Source organism: Schistocerca americana, chromosome 2 (assembly GCF_021461395.2).
Source record: "Schistocerca americana isolate TAMUIC-IGC-003095 chromosome 2, iqSchAmer2.1, whole genome shotgun sequence".
Taxonomy (NCBI): domain Eukaryota; kingdom Metazoa; phylum Arthropoda; class Insecta; order Orthoptera; family Acrididae; genus Schistocerca; species Schistocerca americana.
The window spans coordinates 842,167,384-842,187,948 of NC_060120.1; the positions used below are offsets into that span (position 1 = coordinate 842,167,384).

Below are 20,565 nucleotides of genomic sequence, written 5' to 3' on the forward strand. Positions count from 1 at the left end.
ATGGGAATTATTCTTGTGGCAACAGTACCTGAACCTAAATGTTGTAGCAGGTGTATTACTTGGTTTTTCCAGTTTAAATTTTCATCAGACCTAAGAACTAAATTTTGACATACTAGGTTAATAGGAGGTGGGACATTTTTGACAGTATTAAACTGAATGAGCTCCGTTGGTGGGGGGGCTTGCATGCCTCAGCGATACAGATGGCCGTACCGTAGGCGCAACCACAACGGAGGGGTATCTGTTGAAAGGCCAGACAAATGCGTGGTTCCTGAAGAGGTGCAGCAGCCTTTTCAGTAGTTACAGGGGCAACAGTCTAGATGATTGACTGATCTGGCCTTGTAACACTAACCAAAACGGCCTTGCTGTGCTGGTACTGCGAACAGCTGAAAGCAAGGGGAAACTACAGCCATAATTTTTCCTGAGAGCATGCAGCTTTACTGTGTGGTTAAATGATGATGGCGTCCTCTTGGGTAAAATATTCCGGAGGTAAAAATTCGGATCTCTGGGCGGGGACTACTCAGGAGGACGTCGTTATCAGGAGAAAGAAAACTGGCGTTCTACGGATCGGAGCGTGGAATGTCAGATCCCTTAATCGGGCAGATAGGTGAGAAAATTTAAAAAGGGAAATGGATAGGTTAAAGTTAGATATAGTAGGAATTAGTGAAGTTCGGTGGCAGGAGGAACAAGACTTTTGGTTAGGTGAATACAGGATTATAAATACAAAATCAAATAGGGGTAATGCAGGAGTAGGTTTAATATTGAATAAAAAAAAAAAAAAAACAGGAGCACGGGTAAGCTACTACAAACAGCATAGTGAACACATTATTGTGGCCAAGATAGACACGAAGCCCATGCCTACTACAGTAGTACAAGTTTATATGCCAACTAGCTCTGCAGATGATGAAGAAATTGAAGAAATGTATGATGAGATAAAAGAGATTATTCAGGCAGTGAAGGGAGACGAAAATTTAATAGTCATGGGTGACTGGAATTCTAGAGTAAGAAAAGGGAGAGAAGGAAACGTAGTTGGTGAATATCGATTGGGGCTAAGAAATGAAAGAGGAAGCCACCTGGTAGAATTTTGCACAGAGCACAACTTAATCATAGCTAACACTTGGTTGAAGAATCATAAAAGAAGGCCGTATACATGGAAGAAGCCTGGAGATACTGACAGGTTTCAGAGAGATTATATAATGGTAAGACAGAGATTTAGGAACCAGGTTTTAAATTGTAAGACATTTCCAGGGGCAGATGTGGACTCTGACCACAATCTATTGGTTATGAACTGTAGATTAAAACTGAAGAAACTGCAAAAAGGTGGGAATTTAAGGAGATGGGACATGGATAAACTGAAAGAACCAGAGGTTGTACAGAGTTTCAGGGAGAGCATAAGGGAACGATTGACAAGAATGGGGGAAAGAAATACAGTAGAAGAAGAATGGGTAACTTTGAGGGATGAAGTAGTGAAGGCAGCAGAGGATAAAATAGGTAAAAAGACAAGGGCTAGTAGAACTCCTTGGGTAACAGAATAAATATTGAATAATTGATGAAAGGAGAAAATATAAAAATGCAGTAAATGAAGCAGGTAAAAAGGAATACAAACTTCTCAAAAATGAGATTGACAGGAAGTGCAAAATGGCTAAGCAGGGATGGCTAAGAGGACAAATGTAAGGATGTAGAGGCTTATCTCACTAGGGGTAAGATAGATACTGCCTACAGGAAAATTAAAGAGACCTTTGGAGAAAAGAGAACCACTTGTATGAATATCAAGAATTCAGATGGAAACCCAGTTCTAAGCAAAGAAGGGAAAGCAGAAATGTGGAAGGAGTATATAGAGGGTCTATACAAGGGCGATGTACTTGAGGACAATATTATAGAAATGGATAAGGACGTAGATGAAGATCAAATGGGAGATACCATACTGCGTGAAGAGTTTGACAGAGCACTGAAAGACCTGAGTCGAAACAAAGCCCCGGGAGTAGACAACATTCCATTAGAACTACTGATGGCCTTGGGAGAGCCAGTCCTGACAAAACTCTACCATCTGGTGAGCAAGATGTATGAGACAGGCGAAATACCCTCAGACTTCAAGAAGAATATAATAATTCCAATCCCAAAGAAAGCAGGTGTTGACAGATGTGAAAATTCCCGAACAATCAGTTTAATAAGCCACAGCTGCAAAATACTAACACGAATACTGTACAGACGAATGGAAAAACTAGTAGAAGCCAACCTCGGGGAAGATCAGTTTGGATTCCGTAGAAATATTGGAACACGTGAGGCAATACTGATGCTACAACTCATCTTAGAAGCTAGATTAAGGAAAGGCAAACCTATGTTTCTAGCATTTGTAGACTTAGATAAAGCTTTTGACAATGTTGACTGGAATACTCTCTTTCAAATTCTGAAGGTGACAGGGGTAAAATACAGGGAGCAAAAGGCTATTTACAATTTGTACAGAAACCAGATGGCAGTTATAAGAGTCGAGGGACATGGAAGGGAAGCAGTGGTTGGGAAGGGAGTGAGACAGGGTTGTAGCCTTTCCCTGATGTTATTCAGTCTTTATATTGAGCAAGCAGTGAAGGAAACAAAAGAAAAATTTGGAGTAGGTATTAAAATCCATGGAGAAGTAATAAAAGCTTTGAGGTTTGCCGATGACATTGTAATTCTGTCAGAGACAGCAAACGACTTGGAAGAGCAGCTGAACGGAATGGACAGTGTCTTGATAGTAGGATATAAGATGAACATCAACAAAAGCAAAACGAGGATTAAATCGGGTGATGCTGTGGGAATTAGATTAGAAAATGAGACGCTTAAAGTAGTAAATGAGTTTTGCTATTTGGGGAGCAAAATAACTGATGATGGTTGAAGTAGAGAGGATATAAAATGTAGACTGGCAATGGCAAGAAAAGCGTTTCTGAAGAAGAGAAATTTGTTAACTTCGAATATAGATTTAAGTGTCAGGAAGTCATTTCTGAAAGTATTTGTATGGAGTGTAGTCATGTATGGAAGTGAAACATGGATGATAACTAGTTTGGACAAGAAGAGAATAGAAGCTTTCAAAATGTGGTGCTACAGAAGAATGCTGAAGATTAGATGGGTAGATCACATAACTAATGAGGAGGTATTGAATAGGATTGGGAAGAAGAGAAGTTTGTGGCACAGCTTGACTAGAAGAAGGGACCGGTTGTAGGACATGTTCTGAGGCATCAAGGGATCATCAATTTAGTATTGGAGGGCAGCGTGGAGGGTAAAAATCGTAGAGGGAGACCAAGAGTTGAATACACTACGCAGATTCAAAAGGATGTAGGTTGCAGTAGGTACTGGGAGATGAAGAAGCTTGCACAGGATAGAGTAGCATGGAGAGCTGCATCAAATCAGTCTCAGGACTGAAGACCACAACAACAACAACAATTTTCATAAAAACATAATTTATTATGTTCTCTGTTGATGCTTACTTCTCAAAATGCATGTATCATCTGCATACAGATCTAATTTGGCCTCCTTATTCAAATAAAATGGCAGATCATTAACATAAAGCAAGTACAGCATTGGGTCAATAATTGAACTGTGTGGCACTCCAATTGTAATTTCTCTCATGCAGACGATGCAGCAACCCTCATTGTATTACTAGGACACCCTAGAGAAACTTTCTGTTGGCTGTGAGCCACAGGCGGTGCCAGTAAGTTTACATATGATGTTTTTCTGGGCAGAAACTTCTAGATTTGTTTCTTGGAAATGATCTCTGAGTTTAAGAATGTGGTCCAACTTTACTCCCAGGTATTTTGGATTATTGTAGTGCCAGAATTATTGCCCTCTCCAGGTCTGTAAAGGACACAGTTTAGGCGCTTTCGGTTACAGGATTTGGTCTCCATGAACATGTATCCCACTTTTTTATCTTCATAATTGTTGAATTTGTGTGGTATGATAGGCAGTAAATCAGAGCTTATGTACACCCCTATTCCACATCCTCATCTGTTACATCTGACATGTGTTAGGAAGAAATGGTCAGTTAGATTTATGGAACTGATGGGAATGTTTGGTTTGAGCCAGCTCTGTGATAGAAATATTACGTGGATTTCTATATCTTGATAAATAAGGTGGAACTCATCAAGATGAGGTGGAAGAGATCAGACATTTGCATGTGTGACATGGTGCATAGTGTGTTCAGGTAGAGTGTGCATGAGGACAATGCTGGTTGATATGACATCTGGCTTTGGGTCAGTGCCCACACAGGAATGTGCTGGGGTGGAAGGTGCTGGAGATGAAAGCAGCTCAGGTTGTTTCTGGTTGGATGGACATATTGTGCCCAAGGTCAGCTGGGTTCGCAGCACTCGTGAGAAAGCAGAGAGATGGTAGGAAAACAAACTTCACTATACAGAGCAAAAATAATCGACATGCAACAGTATTAAAAGTAAGGCAAAGAGAATAAAAACAGATTAATGACACTAATGTTGAGTAACACCAATGCTGACCATAAATTGCTGAATAAAAATGAAAGCAACATTAAGTTATTATACTAACTGGCAATTTAAAGCCTGTTAATATGTTAGTAATCTACGGTTGACTACAGAAACAATATAAACACACATAGAACTAGCTGCAACAAGAGTTGACAGGTTCTTAACCCCTAAAGCACAGGCTTTTAAGTTCATTTGCATTGTATATTGAGCTTCTTCCGTCTCTGTCTTATGGTTGTTCACTTTTTGTACTGTCTCCATCACACACAGGTAATAAGTGTAATACAGTGTATAAAGAGAAGAATATGTATCAACAAGCCACTATGTGACAAAGACTTAGTACTATAAAATATAAAATTACAGCCAAAGAAACTACTCTGTATATCATTTGTCTTTTCTTGAGTGAACGTCACTTGTTTCTTTTCTAGATGAGTTCTTCCTTCTTCTCTTGTTGCTCGACTGGTAGGATGTGTCATGTCATGTAAGGAACTTTATGTTAATAAGTATTTTAAACCAAATGTGGTTATAAGGATCAATTTTAAAAAACTCATTTCCTTCACCAGTACTATATTAAAGATATCTGTTCCATGTATTTGAAATTATTGGCCTTAAAAAGAGATAGAATAGAATAGAATATTTTTATTAGCCTTTCAGTATTTTTCATACAGAGAGTTTTAGTTTCGGTACGATATTCAAATAGTTACAGAAAGGGGAGAAAAGGAACTAAGGACCTTTTCTTCAGCATTATGTAAAACAATGTTTTATACAGTAATTAAATACACACACAAGAAAAGAATCACAGTAAATAACTAGCTTATATAATATCAAAACATTTTCTTCATAACTTAGGTGAAACATATATTTTGATGATTAGTTTCTAAGAATTCTTCAGTTGTATAGAATTCGTTGTTTTTTAGCCAGGTTTGCAATGTATTCTTATATTTATTTAGTGGTACTGTACAAGCTGAGCATGGTAACTTATTGAAAAATTTTATGCTTAAGTACTTATAGTTATTATGGACTACAGCAAGTCTTGTGGAAGGCAAGTCCAGCAGGTGACTGTTTCTTGTAGTGTGTGCATGCACATCACATCTCATGTTCAATTTTTTCAGATTTTCTCTGGCATATATTAGACAGTTATATATGTACGTGCTTGGCACTGTCATTACGCCAAGAGATTTAAAATAATTTCTGCAGGACTCTCTGGGTGCTAACCCCTCCATGCACCTGATTGCTTTCTTCTGCCATCTGAAAATACATTCAGCCCCTGGGGAGTTACCCCAAAGCAATATTCCATGTTGCAGATGGGAATGAAAAAAAGCATAGTATGAGTGGAGTAGCAATTGCTTGCTCACACTGTTTCTTAATTTATACAATAAGAAAAGTACTGGTGCTAGTTTACTGCATAGATAATTGGTGTGTCCTTCTCATGAGAGCTTTTGGTCTATGAGTAGTCCAAGTAATTTCACTGTTTGGTTTTCTTTTTTAGTTACTTTGAGATTAAATATTATTTCTTCTGTTTTTGTTTGATTTATGCACAGCTGGTTAGCCTGACACCAGTAATTAGCCATTTGCATCATTTCTCTATTTTTGTCCAGTACACTCTGTAAGTTCTCTCCTGTACTCATTAATGTCATATCGTCAGCATATAGTATGTTCTTACACGGTATGTAATTCGAGAAGTCATGGGACTAGGTTTGTTAGTGGTTAAAATGGTTGCACACTAGTAGTGTACATTTTCCTGCTTTCCACGAAGAACCTGCTTTCATATGTTAACTTCAGTTATATTTGAATTAGCATTTTACTGCCTGATAATTTCAATAACTTATACAGTTAAATGCCACTAAGCAATAACTGGAGCCAACAATGCACATTAGTCTTATTCAAATAAGAATTTTTGATGTGAATATTTTTGAAAAGTCATTTTCAAGTAATTTTTATGGCTTCAGTTCCATCACTTTTGAAGTGTGTTTACTTGATGCAGTGACTTATAGATATGATAATTTGATGTATTTTTTTTCTTTTCTCCTTGCGGTCACATACTTTAGAGATCAATCCTGAGGTGTCCATAAAATATAGGTGAGAAAGTACACTTCACTCTTCACCATTGTGCTTTCATCTTTCATCACCTCGCCCATACATTGTGTGGTAAACCCACAGTTACCACTACCTTTCGCTGTCCACCTCGCTCCACATCTGTTCGTTGCACAGTGTGCCAGCTGCACATGCAACTGCCTGTGCCGGCAAACCACAGATTTTACTGGATGCACTGAACTATGGCTCTCTAGCTGTGGATGTAGGGATCGACACCAGAGGTTCCACCATTGGCCTCAAGTGCAAGTGTACAATACCGACTGTGCGTGCCAATTCCATCAGTGATGTCTACACTTGTCTATATGTAGGCCAGTGTGAGCTTCCCAGCTCAGTCCACACCATGCCTTCAACTGTTACTTATTGTGCAGCCTTCAAGATTTGGATGTTGCTATGCTACTGACACTGTATCACCTCTGGGCAGTTTCATTTTGTTGTACTTTGTGCAGTTGTGTGTTGTAGCCTATCAATAAACCAATTCGACAGCCAGTGTTCATTTGCATTGTGTGCTAAAGCACATTATGTAGTCCAAATAAAATCTTCACCTACTGTCAGACCTGACTTCATTCTGCACATTTCAATTCTTTTCCCATATGACAGTAACTTCACTAGTGTGGGTCTAGGTTTCACAGGATCTGGCATCCTGCATCCCACTCAGTGACTTCTGTCGATGTTGTTCATTGTCACCTGCAGGCCTAGCTTCTCTAATACAAGATTCAGCACTATTTGATCTGTGATCTCTAGAATCTTGAACAATCTGAGATTATTGCATCTCTGATATTGCGCAAGCTTGTCAGGTTTCTCGGTTAACTTCTATTTGAGCAATCATGCTTTATTGTCAGTTTGAGAGCACAGACATCACTCTTTGAAGTTTCCTGTATTTTTTTCCATCACTGGTGCAGTGGGAGATACGGCATGGGAGATCTGCTTGCAACTATTTGGTAAGGTAACGTTCATCTGTGATGACTTTGATGAGAGCTGCACCCTACAGGAAGTGTGTGTGTGTGGGGGGGTGGGGGGGGGATGGACAAGAACAGTCCTTTTTGGTGAGGAAGATTGACAGTTGTCAAACTGAATGAATGTTAGTCCAGTATAAAGAGTTAAAAGAGACCAAAGTTTTAGCAAACCATCAAAGGAGGTGACTTCCTGCACAGAAGAGTAAAACAAATTAGAAGTAATATGTTGTGCTGAAGGAGTGATGGAAAGGGTGACTTGGCTCTTAGTTCAGATCATAATAATAGTCATCCATTAACCTGGATCAAACTAGGTACTATGATTTTGCGTACTTGGAAAGGATTCCCTTTGATGGTCCATAAGCATTTTAATATAGAGAGGTACTGTACAGGTGCCTATGGCCTGTCATGGATATGTTTGAAAAACTATTGTTTTGTAGTATGCAGATGTTGAGACAGATAGTGTTGCTGATAGCAAAGACAATGCCACTGGAGTGTTAATAGGGAGATGATATCAACAGTAACAAGCAGAGTGCCTACTGGTAACTGAATAACAACTTTGGAAAGTTGGTAGGGGGCCAGTTGATGCCTTTAATGTAGGAACATGTGCTGCTGACAATGTACTGAAGGTGGCCATATTTTAAAATATTCATAACTTTGTGATTCAGCTAGTTAAATAACCCACTAAACATAATGTTTTGTGGACTCCACTTCTCATTGTACAGTGTTGCCTCATTTTATTTTACTTGATTATGATAGTTAGGTTTTTGTAATTTTATTTATTTTCTTCTTTTATTGTGTGTTTGATGAATATCTGAAATAGGCGGACTTATGGATTTAGAAAACTGTACAGTAGTACTTATATAAGAAGTACAGTAGTATTTACTAATATTTACAGGGGCACAGATGAAGAAAAAATGTTGATGGAAGTTTATTATACGGTAACAGACAATAATGTACTTTAATGAAGAAGTCCAGAATATTATATATGCCTGTAAAAAAGGACACAGTCTAGTATGATTGTGGTTTTATTCCACACAAAGGTGACTGCACAAATGCTCTTCCAGATTCATGAGTTTTACACAACCTTATTATAAATTCTCATTACACAAATTGAGGGTTTGTAGTGGTGACAGAGTAGGTTTAAATCACAAAATGTTATTTTAAATAGCATGGAATTTGTTCCGAAAGATATGATTAGCCTGAAACATCTTTCAGAATTGGCATACATATTGGGTAAGTGCATAAAGTGAAGTGAACAGAGTTAAAAGGGACATTCCCTGTGTAAATTAGTTTGTGAATAAAAACTTTATTTCCACATTTTATTGAAATGTGGTCCCACATTATTAAAACAAATCAAGCAACTTTATGTATTTTATTATTATGTGCAAAATAAACAAAACTGTACAATCTGAACTATGCTTTCATATGATCACTTTCAGGATTATTGCCATTTCTCGGCAGGAAAAATGAGAAACCAACACCACCACTCAATTTACTTGCTGATTTTGGAGGCGGTGGCCTGATGTGTGCTTTGGGTATTGTAATGGCATTGTTGGAAAGATCTAAATCCGGAAAGGGACAAGTTATTGATGCAAGTATGGTAGAGGGTGCAGCATACTTGGGTAGCTGGATTTTCCGTTCCCAGCATTTGCCTTTCTGGGGGAATTCCCGAGGAGAAAATCTGTAAGTCCATCTTCTCACAAGGAGAGTTGCTTTTAGTAAATATGCTGATAAGCTTCAATGGTTTATGCTTTCAAGCTGTTCATACACATGTGTTTTAGCCATCATTACATTATTATCTATACTTTCACACTGTATATTTTCTGTGCTACAAACAATAGCTCATTAAATACTACTGAAACTAGGTATTTACAAAAAAATTATAGCAGACTTAATGTTCAAGAATCTCTTAAGTGCATAAAAAATCTTTCAGTTGATAAGTTTTAATTTGTCCTTAAAAGGATTTCCATGATTTGCTGTATATCATTAGACAACTTTTTAAAGAAATGTATCAAAAAGAACATCATACTGTCCATGGAGACAAGTGGTTAATTGATGCTATTGTATTTTTATATTTTCCCTAAAATAGATATTATTAAAAATATGTTTCAATCTCAGGTTACAAGTGGTATCTTTGTGACATCCAGTGATGTGTTATTATGATATGAATTCAAACAGTGGAATAATAATAATATGAAAACAATGGGTTGTTAGTCACCACATAGATGGGGCACTGACTGCCAGACAGGCACAAAGAAAAATACTGCTGAATATTATTCAGCTATCAGAGTAAGTCCTTAACCAGATGTAGGAAAAAAAAAAAAAAAAACCCACTCACATAAGCACCAGTCACACACACATGGCCACTGTTGTCTCTGGATACTAAGGCTTATGACTGTTCATTGCATCTGAAGTGAGCAGTGATCCTCGTTCTGGTGGTAAAGGGGGCTAAGAGGAGGTGTGGGGTGGGGAGGGACAGCAGGTTAGAGGTGAGGAAAGATGCAGTGGGAGCATGCACAGATAGTCAGAATAATGGGTTACTAGGTGTAGCTTTGGGAGGCTCTATTGGAGGGGGGAGATGTCAAAGGGGAAAGGAGACCAAGTAGGGAAGGGAAAAAGACTACGTAGATGTCAGTGAAAACTTCTTGGTTTTCAAGCCACGTCGGGCTTTCGATGGCTAGCTCAGCTTTCGTTGTCAGGATTAAAACTACTGAATGCCAGGGCTGGCACTATTTCCTGGTTATATATCTACGATTACAGCTCCTGGCACCAGTCAGAGTGGGCCAAAACAATGGGTGAATCGAAGGTGAGTTGGGCAGCTCATAGCACCCCCGGCGTGCTGCGGGCCGATTGTTGTCCAGTGGTGTGAGGGGCCAGTGCCACATCTGAAACTGCCACTCCTGCCTCCCTACAAGCATTAAGCATCTGTCATTGATTCCTTTTGACATCCAAAGCCTGCCTCCATGTCCTACCTGTAGTGTACCCTGGTCTCTGTTGAAATTGTTGCTGTTCTTTCTAATCTCAGCAGCCTCTTCTATATTAGTCTAAGTGTGTTGATGCATGAGTCAAGACTTGTTTTCTCAGATTGTATTTTGTGACCGTTTTCAAGGCAATGCTCAGCTATGAGCAACTTGTTGAGCTCCCTTTGCTTAATATGTCTTTTGTGCTCAGTACAACACTCTGCAACTGTACATATTGTCTGGCCTTTATAGATGCTGCCACACTTGCAAGGGACACCATACTCATCAGGCACATGAAGAGCTATGTCATCTTTAACAGGGTCCAACATATTTTGGGGGCGGGTGGAACACTGGTCTCAATCCACGTTTTTGCAGTAAACTTCCTAACTTGCTGCTCATTGCCCCACAGTATTACAGGAAAGCTGCCAGCTTTGCTGCTTCTGCTGATTCACAGGGTGCCTCCTTCAGCAACAACTTAAAGCATTTGCAATATCTCTTTTGCTGTAGCCATTCTCCCTGAACACATGTCACAAGTGCTGCAATTCAGACTGTAGGCCGCCGTCATCAGAAATAACTTTGGCTTTGTGTATTAATGTATTCAGCACCACTTTTTTGTGTACAGGGTGGTGAAAACTACCAGCAGTCAAATATCGATCAGTGTGCATCAGTTTCCTGTACTGAATGACCGAGCCCACCTCCTGCCTTCCATTCAATTAAAACACCTAAGAACAGTAACTTGCCATCCTTCTCCATGTCAGTGGTAAATTTAATGTGGGAATAGACATCGTCATCTGATCCATGAACTGCTGCAGTGTATTTTTACTGTGAGGCCATATCAGGAAGGTGTCATTGACGTACCTAATGAAGCAAGATGGACGCATCACCGCAGAGTTCAGAACTTGCTCCTCAAAGTGCTCCATGAAGAAATCTGTCACTTTATGTTAACAGAATCTTCCATTGGTTCTTGGTAGAACAACATTGTAATAAAAGAAAAGCACCAGTTTGCTTTTGTTCTACAGTATTAATCTTTATTGTGTTAACCAGTTTTTGGGTTACAAGGCCATCTTGAGACATTTACTGAGTATTGTCACCAAAGAAGTTACAATGTTTGCAAACAACGTTGGAAGAGTAGTAACATGTATAGACTGAAGCAGAAACATACAGAATGTAACATCTTTGACAGTGTGGTGGTAATGCAATAAAAAGTAAAAAATTGAACTGTAAATAAATAAAGTGGAGTAGACAGGAAAACTTTAACACAAAATAGGAACAGCATGCCCACATAACAGTTTCTATTAATAAACAAAACTAATAAAATAAAATAAAATAAAATTAGTACTTGACAAGGCTACATCAGGAGGTATAAAACATGGAGAGTGATACACAAATCAATTAAAAGAAGAAACAGTTATCAATGTAACTACAGAATACACAAGGAACTTGTGAAATATCAATAAGACAAACAGAAATAAATAATTGCAGGAAAATGGAAGAGTTTGAGGGAACATATGCAGTCTTTGTGAGTGTGCTGGTACTGCATTTTAACATTTAATTCAAAACTGTGGCTATGTAACAGATTACATTAAATAAATCAACCAAGTAAAATATAAACAATATCTGATGAAGCAACTACGAGAGATGTTAAACGTGGACAATAATACAAGTACCAGTTGAAAAAAGGCCATAACAATTGAAACTGCAGTCTATATGGAATACATAGACAACTTCAATAAAACAAAAGAATACAGGAAAATAGGAATATGTAGGAACAGACAGTGTGGGAAGTAATGAACAACAGAGATGATTATGTGAAGTTTAGGAGAGGGGAAGTGTTGAGCTGTGTCTGGTCATTTAGGATTAGATCTGGACTGTGAGCAAGATGTTTGTTAATTTCCAGGGCTTCCAGCAGGTTGAGTTTATGGCCTTTGTTTGCTAAGTGTAGTACATGGGACACTGGCTGATAGTTGTGACCCTCACTCAGTACATGCTCAGCAAATGCGGAGTCAGAATTTTGAAAACTCCAGCTGCATTCATGTTCAGCTGGCCTAGTTGCTATGTCTCTGCCTGACTGACCGATGTAAAATTTGTCACAATCAGAACAGGTGATTTTGTATACCCCACTGTTGGCTAATAACTGGATCTTATCCTTGCTATTAAAAATACACTGGGATGTTGTGTTCTTAACATAGTAGGAAGCCTATACTTGCAGGCTTTCAGTGCTTCGGCTACAATCTGTGATACCTCACCTAGATATGGTAGTGTGCACCATTTCTTGCTGACAGAGGATGGGGAAGTAGGTGGGGCATTTTTCTGTTTTTGTTTCCTGTGCAAGACGTGGCCAATAAGAACTGGACTGTAGCCATTGGCTGTGGCAATAAATTTTATTGTATCTAACTCTACTTTAAAATCATCTCTGGACATGGGTGTAGATATGAGATGGTGTACCATTGAGTGGAAAGCTGCATGTTTGTGAGCTATGGGGTGTTGTGAGCAAGAAGGTCTTACTCTGTCTGTAGTTGTAGTTTTTCTGTAAATTTTGAAATAATGTGTGTGCGTGTACTGATGTCAGTGGTGAGAGCTAAGAAGTTTATGGATTTGTTGCCAACCTCCATTGTGAACTGAATATTTTTATGTTGACTGCTTAGCTTTTACAAAAATGTGTTGAGTTTCTTGTAGTACCAGTCCACATACACCACACATCATCTACATATCTAAACCAGTATTTGATAGTTGCATTCAAAGGTTCTGTTTTTAGAAAATTTTGTTCAAAATGGTCCATAAATATTTCAGCCAACAGTGGACTAAGAGGGGACCCAAAGCTAAGCCATCAAATTGTTTATAAAGAGTCCCTTGTAACTGGAAATAATTCTGTGCCAAGCATGACTGAGTAGCCAGTCTCAAGTCATTCAGTTCCACAGGAATGACATTAGACTTGTGCATCAGCTCTGTCAGAATATCAATGCATTCCACCACTGGTATGTTGGAAAACAAACTGCAGACATCAAAGGATACTAATTTATCACTGTGTGAGACAGATATACCTTTTAACTTATTTACTAGGTCAACAGAGTTTGAAATACCATACTTTGGTTTGAATTTAGTCTTGCTCTTAATTAGGACATCCAGTTTACTAGCTAGTTTGTAAGATGGAGCAGTTAATGATGACACAACTGGATGAATAGGAACAGCTTGTTTATGCAGTTTAGGAAGCCCATAAGTTCTAGGAGGCACTGGGTTCCTATTAGTTAACAGTTTTGCTTCAGACTCAGAGAATATGCTTTTGCATGAACTGATTGCATATTTAACATCCTATTTGAATAATTTAGTAGGATCTTTAGAAAGGACTTGGAAGCCTGTAGTATTCAGGAAATCATTAACTTTATTCACATAATCATATTTGTTCAAAAGTACAATAATGTTGCCTTTACCAGATTTTGTAGCAATGGTATCTTGGTGTTGTAATTTCTGTTTTAAAGACTTGAGGGTGTGAAAGTCAATAGACCGTGGGATGTTACACACAAATATGATTTCATTCTTTAGTGCATGGGCAACTAAATATTTTGCAGTGGTGTCTTTCATTAGAGCATATTCAATATCTACTTTCATAACATCCATTTGTTTTTCTGATAGAGGGTGGGGAGGAGCATATTTAAAACCTTTCTCTAGCATTTTTTGTTCATTTGGAGATGGAACCAAGTTTGATAGTTTAATTGTGCATTGGGAAAACTTTTGTTTACAATTTGAGGTTAGAGGTGCATTCACTTTCCTAATCATAGATAATTTCCTGTTTTGCTGCAAAAATATTTATTGTCGCCGCAGGAGACAGTGATGAGCACATTGCTTTGCCATCCTTCATTCCATAATATTCATCGTGTTACAAGAAGTATGTTGCCGTTACAACATGATGGAACAACCTGACAATTCTAGGTGGAAACTGTTATGCTAAAAGATCCTGCATGTCTTGTACTGGCACCCCATAAAAAGTGACACCACATCCAGGCTAACTGTTACATTGTTTCGACCAATTTTCATTTGCTTGAGCATTTCAACAAATGTCTGTGAGTTTACAACATGGTGTTTACAATGATCCAGTATCATTGCTAATATTTCTGCAAGATATTTTGCCAGTCTGTAGGTGGGTGACTTGATTGTACTAACAATGAGTCTAAGAGGAACATGTTCCTTATGTATCTTCAGTAGTCCATAAAGCCAGGGAGGTCTGGTGGTGCAAGGCATTAATTTCTTCACCACTTCATCTGGTAAACCAGATTCCTTTAATAGCTTCCCTGTCTTCCTGACTATGGCCTTTGTCAGTTTGCAACTTAGCTTCTGGTATGCATCATCTTCTAATAAATGTAGCTAGCACCTTCAGATGTAGTCTTCAGTGTTCAGAACCACAGTGGCATTCCCTTTGTCGGCTGGCAAGACAACCAAGTCCTTGTACTCATGAAAGAAGCGTAAGCCCTGTTGTAATTCTTCATGATTTCCCGGTGATCTGTTGACATCTTGGATATTCGGGAATCCAGCCAGATGTTTGCGTCGTTCTCGCACGATATTTCAACAGCGTGCCTTTCTGTCTTCTTCAAGTGCTACCTGAGACTCGTCCTTGGGTCAATCGAGTCCAGCATTTATGCCTGGAAGGAGTTGGGCATTCCCTAATCGGTCCGCACTGAATCGAGTGTTCCGTCTGTGGTCCACGCCCGCCAGACTCGACTTCCATGTACCCATCCAGTCGCAGATGTTCAGACTGCCGTCCACACCTGTTTTGGCCATCCTCAACGGTTGTGGTCGTCATCTGAGGTGTGTCAGACCCTATCTGAAATATTGGGTACTCTGTCTCATGACTTTTAGTATGATTTCCACTTCTGTTTTGTGCTGGGCACTCCATAATCGGTCCGTGCTGCGTCGTGTGTTCCATCTGCAGTCCACGCCCACCAGATGTGGCTACATTGGCCCTCTCTGGTCGCCGGTGTTCCAAACGCCATCTGTGCAAGTCCTGGCCGTCTTCTGAAGTCGAGTTCATGATCTGGGGTGTGTCAAATCTGGTCTCTAATGTCCTACACCTTGTCTCACAGCTGTTCTCTCAGTCTCCACTTCTATTTCTTGTAGAATCCCGAAGTGTCCTGCATTGAAGCCATTGAGATTAAGGTCATAGACAATCTAATCAACCGTGACTTGGGATACCAAATCAGCACTGCCTGGAATCCAGCGCTTGAGATTATGAAAACTCAACGCAGGACCAGATGAGGTGGTGGTGAAATGAATGCCCCATGCTGCCAAACCTCCCAGGCTTTATAGACTGCCAAAGATACATAAGAACATGTTCCACTTAGGCCCATTGTTAGTGCAGTCAGTTCACCCACCTACAGAATGGAAAAACATCTTGCAGGATTATTAGTGCCGAAACTGGCTCATTGTGAAGGCATGCTGTCAACTCAGACATTTGTTGAAATGCTCAAGAATATAAAAATAGGTCAAAACAACATAATGGTTAGTCCGGATGTTGTCACTTTTTATGAGGGTGCCAGTACAAGACAGGCAGGATCTTACAGCCCAACAGTTTCCACATGGAATCGTCAAGTTGTTCTGTCAAGTTTTAATGACAACATGCTTCTCGTACTGAGACAAATATTATGAAATGAAGCATGGCTCAGAAATGGGCTCACCGCTGTCTCCTGCAATGAAAAATTTCTTCATGGAGCACTTTGAGGAGCATGTTCTGAACTCTGCGGTGTTGCATCTATCTTGCTCCCTTAGGTTCATCAATGACACCTTTCTGATATGGCCTCACGGTGAAAATACACTGCAGCAGTTTCTGGATCGCATGAAAGGTGTCCATCCCAACATTAAATTTACCATTGACATGAAGAAGAATGGCAAGCTACTGCTCTTAGATGTTTTGGTTGAGTGAATGCAGGAGGCGGGTTGGTCATTCCAAGAGCAGGAAACCGAAACACACTAATCGATATTTGAACGCCAGTAGTTTTCACCACCCTGTACGCAATAAAGTGATCCTAAACACATTAATACACAGAGCCAAAGTTATTTCTGATAACGATCACCTACAATCTGAATTGCAACACTTGAGATGTGTTCAGGGTGAATGGCTACAGCAAAAGTGATACTGCAAATGCTTTCACGTGTCACTGAAGAAGGAAGCCTTGTGAATCGGCAGATGCAGCCAAGCTGGTGGCCTTCATGCCATACTGTGGGGCAATGAGCAGCAAGTTAGGACATGTACTGCAGATACAAGATTTGTTGCGCCCTGTTAAAGATGACAGAGCTCTTCGTGTGCCCGATGAGTGGGTGCCCCTTGCGAGTGTGGCAGCATCTATATAGGCACTAATGCAGAGTGTTTTACCAAGCACAAGAGACATATTAAGCAAAGGGAGTTCGACAAGGCAGCTGTAGCTGAGCATTGCCTCGAAAACAGACACAAAATACAGTTTGAGAACACGAGAGTCTTCGCTCATGCATCAACATACTGGGACTCCATTATAAAAGAGGTGGCTGAGATTAGAGTGAAAGTAACAATGTCAACAGCGACCAGGTCTCACAATTAATAAAATATTCTTGGCTATTATGCCATGGTTGATTGCATTTCACTTTAAAACTCAACGTTTCATTCCCATTTGTGGAGGACAAAATATTGGGTTTTAAAGTGAAAGCCATTCAACCATGGCACAATAGCCTGGAATATCTTATTAATTGTGACAATTCTGGCCCTGAAAGTTTACATTTTATGGAGACCAGGTGGGTAGGGCATGGGGGCAGGATTTTGATGTCAAAAGGAAGCAACGGCAGATGCTTAACACTTGCAGGGAGGTGGGAGCAGCAGTTTCAAATGTGGTGCCAGCCCATTGAGTCATCTGACGTCACTTCGTCCCGCGGGGGTCTGGAGCTGCTATGAGCTGCCCAACTCATCTTCCACATGTGCATCGTTTCAGCCCTCTCTGATTGGTGCCAGCAGCTGTAATGCCAGCAGCTGTAATCATAGATATATAAGCAGGAAATAGTGCCAGCTCCGGCAGTCAGTAGTTTTACTCCTGATGACGATGGTGGAAGTAGCCATTGAGAGCTTGAGAATTTTATTCTAATTGATGTGGCTTGAGAACCAAGAAGATTTTATTCAGTCATGCTGCGGCAAAAGACTTCAAGGGCACTATATAGATGTGTTAGCAGGATAGAAGGCATGCATAGGGCTGAAGTGGGGGAAGGGAAGGAGATAGGCAGTTAGAGGATAGGCAGGATAGAAGGCATGCATAGGGCTGAAGTGGGGGAAGGGAAGGAGATAGGCAGTTAGAGGATAGGGACTGCTGATGGTAAGGCTAGGGGTTTCTGGGATTGGAGAATATGTTGCAGGGAGAGTTCCCACTTGAACAGTTCAGTAAATCTGGTGTTGGTGGGAAGAAGACACAGAAGTCAAGCACATCGTTTTGGGCAGTTGGCTGAGCAACTAAGTGGTCCAGCTGTCTCTTAGCCACAGTTTGTCAGTGGCCATTCATGCAGACAGATTGCTTGCTAGTTGTCATGCCCACATATAAGCAGCACAGTGGTTGCAGCTGAGTTAGTAGACCACATGGCTACTTTTACTAGTGCCCATGCCTCCGATGGGATAGGAGATGCCTGTGAGAGGACTGTAGTAGATGGTAATGGGAGGGTGTGTGGGACTGGTCATTCATTTACATCTATTACAGGGATATGAGACATAGGTCGGGTGCATTGTGAAATACCACTGTGGGAGGGATGGGGACGCTATTCCTTACTTCAGGGCTGATTAGAGATAGCCACAAAACCTAGAAGGTAATGTGATTCAGTAGCTCCAGTCCTGGAAGGTACTGTATCATGAGGAGGGTACTCTTCTGTGTGGGTGGATAGTGGGTATGTGCGGGACAGCAGGTAATTGGGAGACAAGGCACAGAATATCTGTTTCTGTATAAGGTGAGGAGGGTAAGTTCAGTCAGAAGGCCTCAATCAGACCCTTGTCATATTTGGAGATGGACATCTTGCCACTACAGATGCAATGACTGTAGGTGGCTAGGCTGTATGGAAGGTACTTCTTGGTGTGAAATTGGTGGCAGCTGCCAAAGTAGAGGTGGTGTTGGCAGTTGATAGATTTGATATGCATGGAGGCTCCATCTCCGAGGAGGAGGTCAACATCAAAAGAGGTGACTTGCTGGGCTGACGAGGACTAGATCAAGCAAATGGAGGAGCGGGTGTTGAGATTTTGGAGAAATGAAGGTAGGGAGCCCTCACATTCACTCTAGGTCATGAAGATGTTGCCAATGAACCTGAAACAGCTGAGGGGTTTGGAATTCAATGTGGTTAGGGAAGATTCCTCTAGAAAGACCACGAATAGCTTGCATAGGATGCTGCCCTGCTGAAGCCCATTTCTGTACCATGAATCTGTTTGTAAAAATAATTGTGGAGGAAGATATACTTGCTCATGGTGACCAGGAAGAAGGTTGTAGGTTTGGAGCCAGTCAGCCGTTGCTAAAGGCTATGATCAGCAATGCCATGAGCATAGGGGATGTTAGTATGGAGAGAGATGGAATTGACAGTGACATGTGGGATGTCAGTTGGTAAAGGAAGGAAGATTAGAGTTTAACACACCATAGAGAGTGCAGTCATTAGAAATTAATCACAGGCTTGTATTACAGAAGGGTGGTGAAGGAAATTGGTTGTGCCCTTTACAAAGGAACCATCCTGGCATTTAGCTGGAGTGATTTAGGGAAGTCAGAGGAAACTTAAATTTGGATGTCCTCCCAAATGAGAGACCAATGTGTAAATCACTGTGCCACCACATGGGTAGGTGGTAAAGGAACAGGCACTGTGGAAAGATGGTAGAGGAAATGGTTGGTGTCTTTTATATATGAGGGTAGGTTATTGGCATTAGGCTGGAGATGTTGGTTGACAAGGGTAGAGATTCTCTCTTTGGTGGTGCAGTAACCAGCCACAATGGGGTATCCTGTATGGTTGGGTTTACGTACTTTAGGAAGCATGTAGAAGGTAGAAGTGCACGGAATGGTGGGTGTGAGAGAACTGAGGAGAGACTGGAGATAATGCTGGATTTCTTGAATGGCATCACGGTGGCAGAGCTCATATATGGATGTACCTGACAGGTGACAGTCTCACCACCAGGTAATCTGTGCAGCTCATAACAACAGTGGTGAAGTCTTTGTTGGCAGGTAGAATTATAAGGTCAGGATCAGTTTGCAAGTGGTTCTTTCTGTGATGTGAGGTTGGTTGTGATGTTGAAGAATTTGAGGAAGGATGGGGAGGAAAGGTTCCAGATTAGGAAATTCTGGAAATTTAACAAGGGATGACTTGGGGGTAGTGGGAGGGGAAGGGGGGGGGGAGACTACAGTTAAATGGAGCAGCAAAATGACTCAGACAGGTATCAGTATTGGTTCTGAATTGAATTTGCCTTAATGACACCATCTCCAGTCTCTCCTCAAATCCCTAAGTCCATCCTATAACTTCTCCCCTGAGTCTCCCTCCCTCCTCACCACCACCACCACCACCACCACCACCACCACCACCACTCCCTCCACACCTATCTTCTACACGCCTCCATCCACCCAGAACACTCATAATCTATGGTACAGCAACTGGAACCTGCATGGCACTGTCCTATGCAAACCTATTCATGGGCCCTCTAGAGGACTCCTTCCTAACCACCCAGAATCCAAAACCCCGTCATCTGGTTCGAATTCATTGACAGAATCATTATGCAGACCGAGGGTGAGGACACCCTACCCACATTGCTCCAGAACCCCATTTGCTTCACCAGGTCATCCTCAGCCCAACTAGCCACCTTCTTCAATGTCAACCTCCACCTCAAGGATGGCTAACTCAGTACCTCTGTCTACATCAAACCTACCAACCACCAATAGTACAAGCCACCAAATCCACACCAATAAGTCTCTTTCATAGAGCCTAGTCGCCTATGCTCATCATGCCTGAAATGATGAGCAATCCCTTTCTTAGGGTGTTAAAGGTCTCATTGTGGCCTGCAGACCAAAATTACCATCTCAAGCTTGTCCAGAAACATATCTGCCATGCTCTGTCTCCTCATTCACTTATGATCACCTCCAT

At 40.7% G+C, this 20,565-nt stretch overlaps 1 protein-coding gene across 6 annotated transcripts in view; it reads left to right on the forward strand.

Annotated features, from left to right (window-relative positions):
* Positions 1-20,565, forward strand: part of LOC124594907 (alpha-methylacyl-CoA racemase) — a 168,592-nt gene that overhangs the window by 109,533 nt on the left and 38,494 nt on the right. For all 6 annotated transcript variants that reach the window (XM_047133385.1, XM_047133387.1, XM_047133381.1 and 3 more), the window contains one exon: positions 8,947-9,190. In XM_047133385.1, coding sequence (XP_046989341.1) covers positions 8,947-9,190 — 244 coding nt within the window. The remainder of the gene's footprint in view (positions 1-8,946; positions 9,191-20,565) is intronic.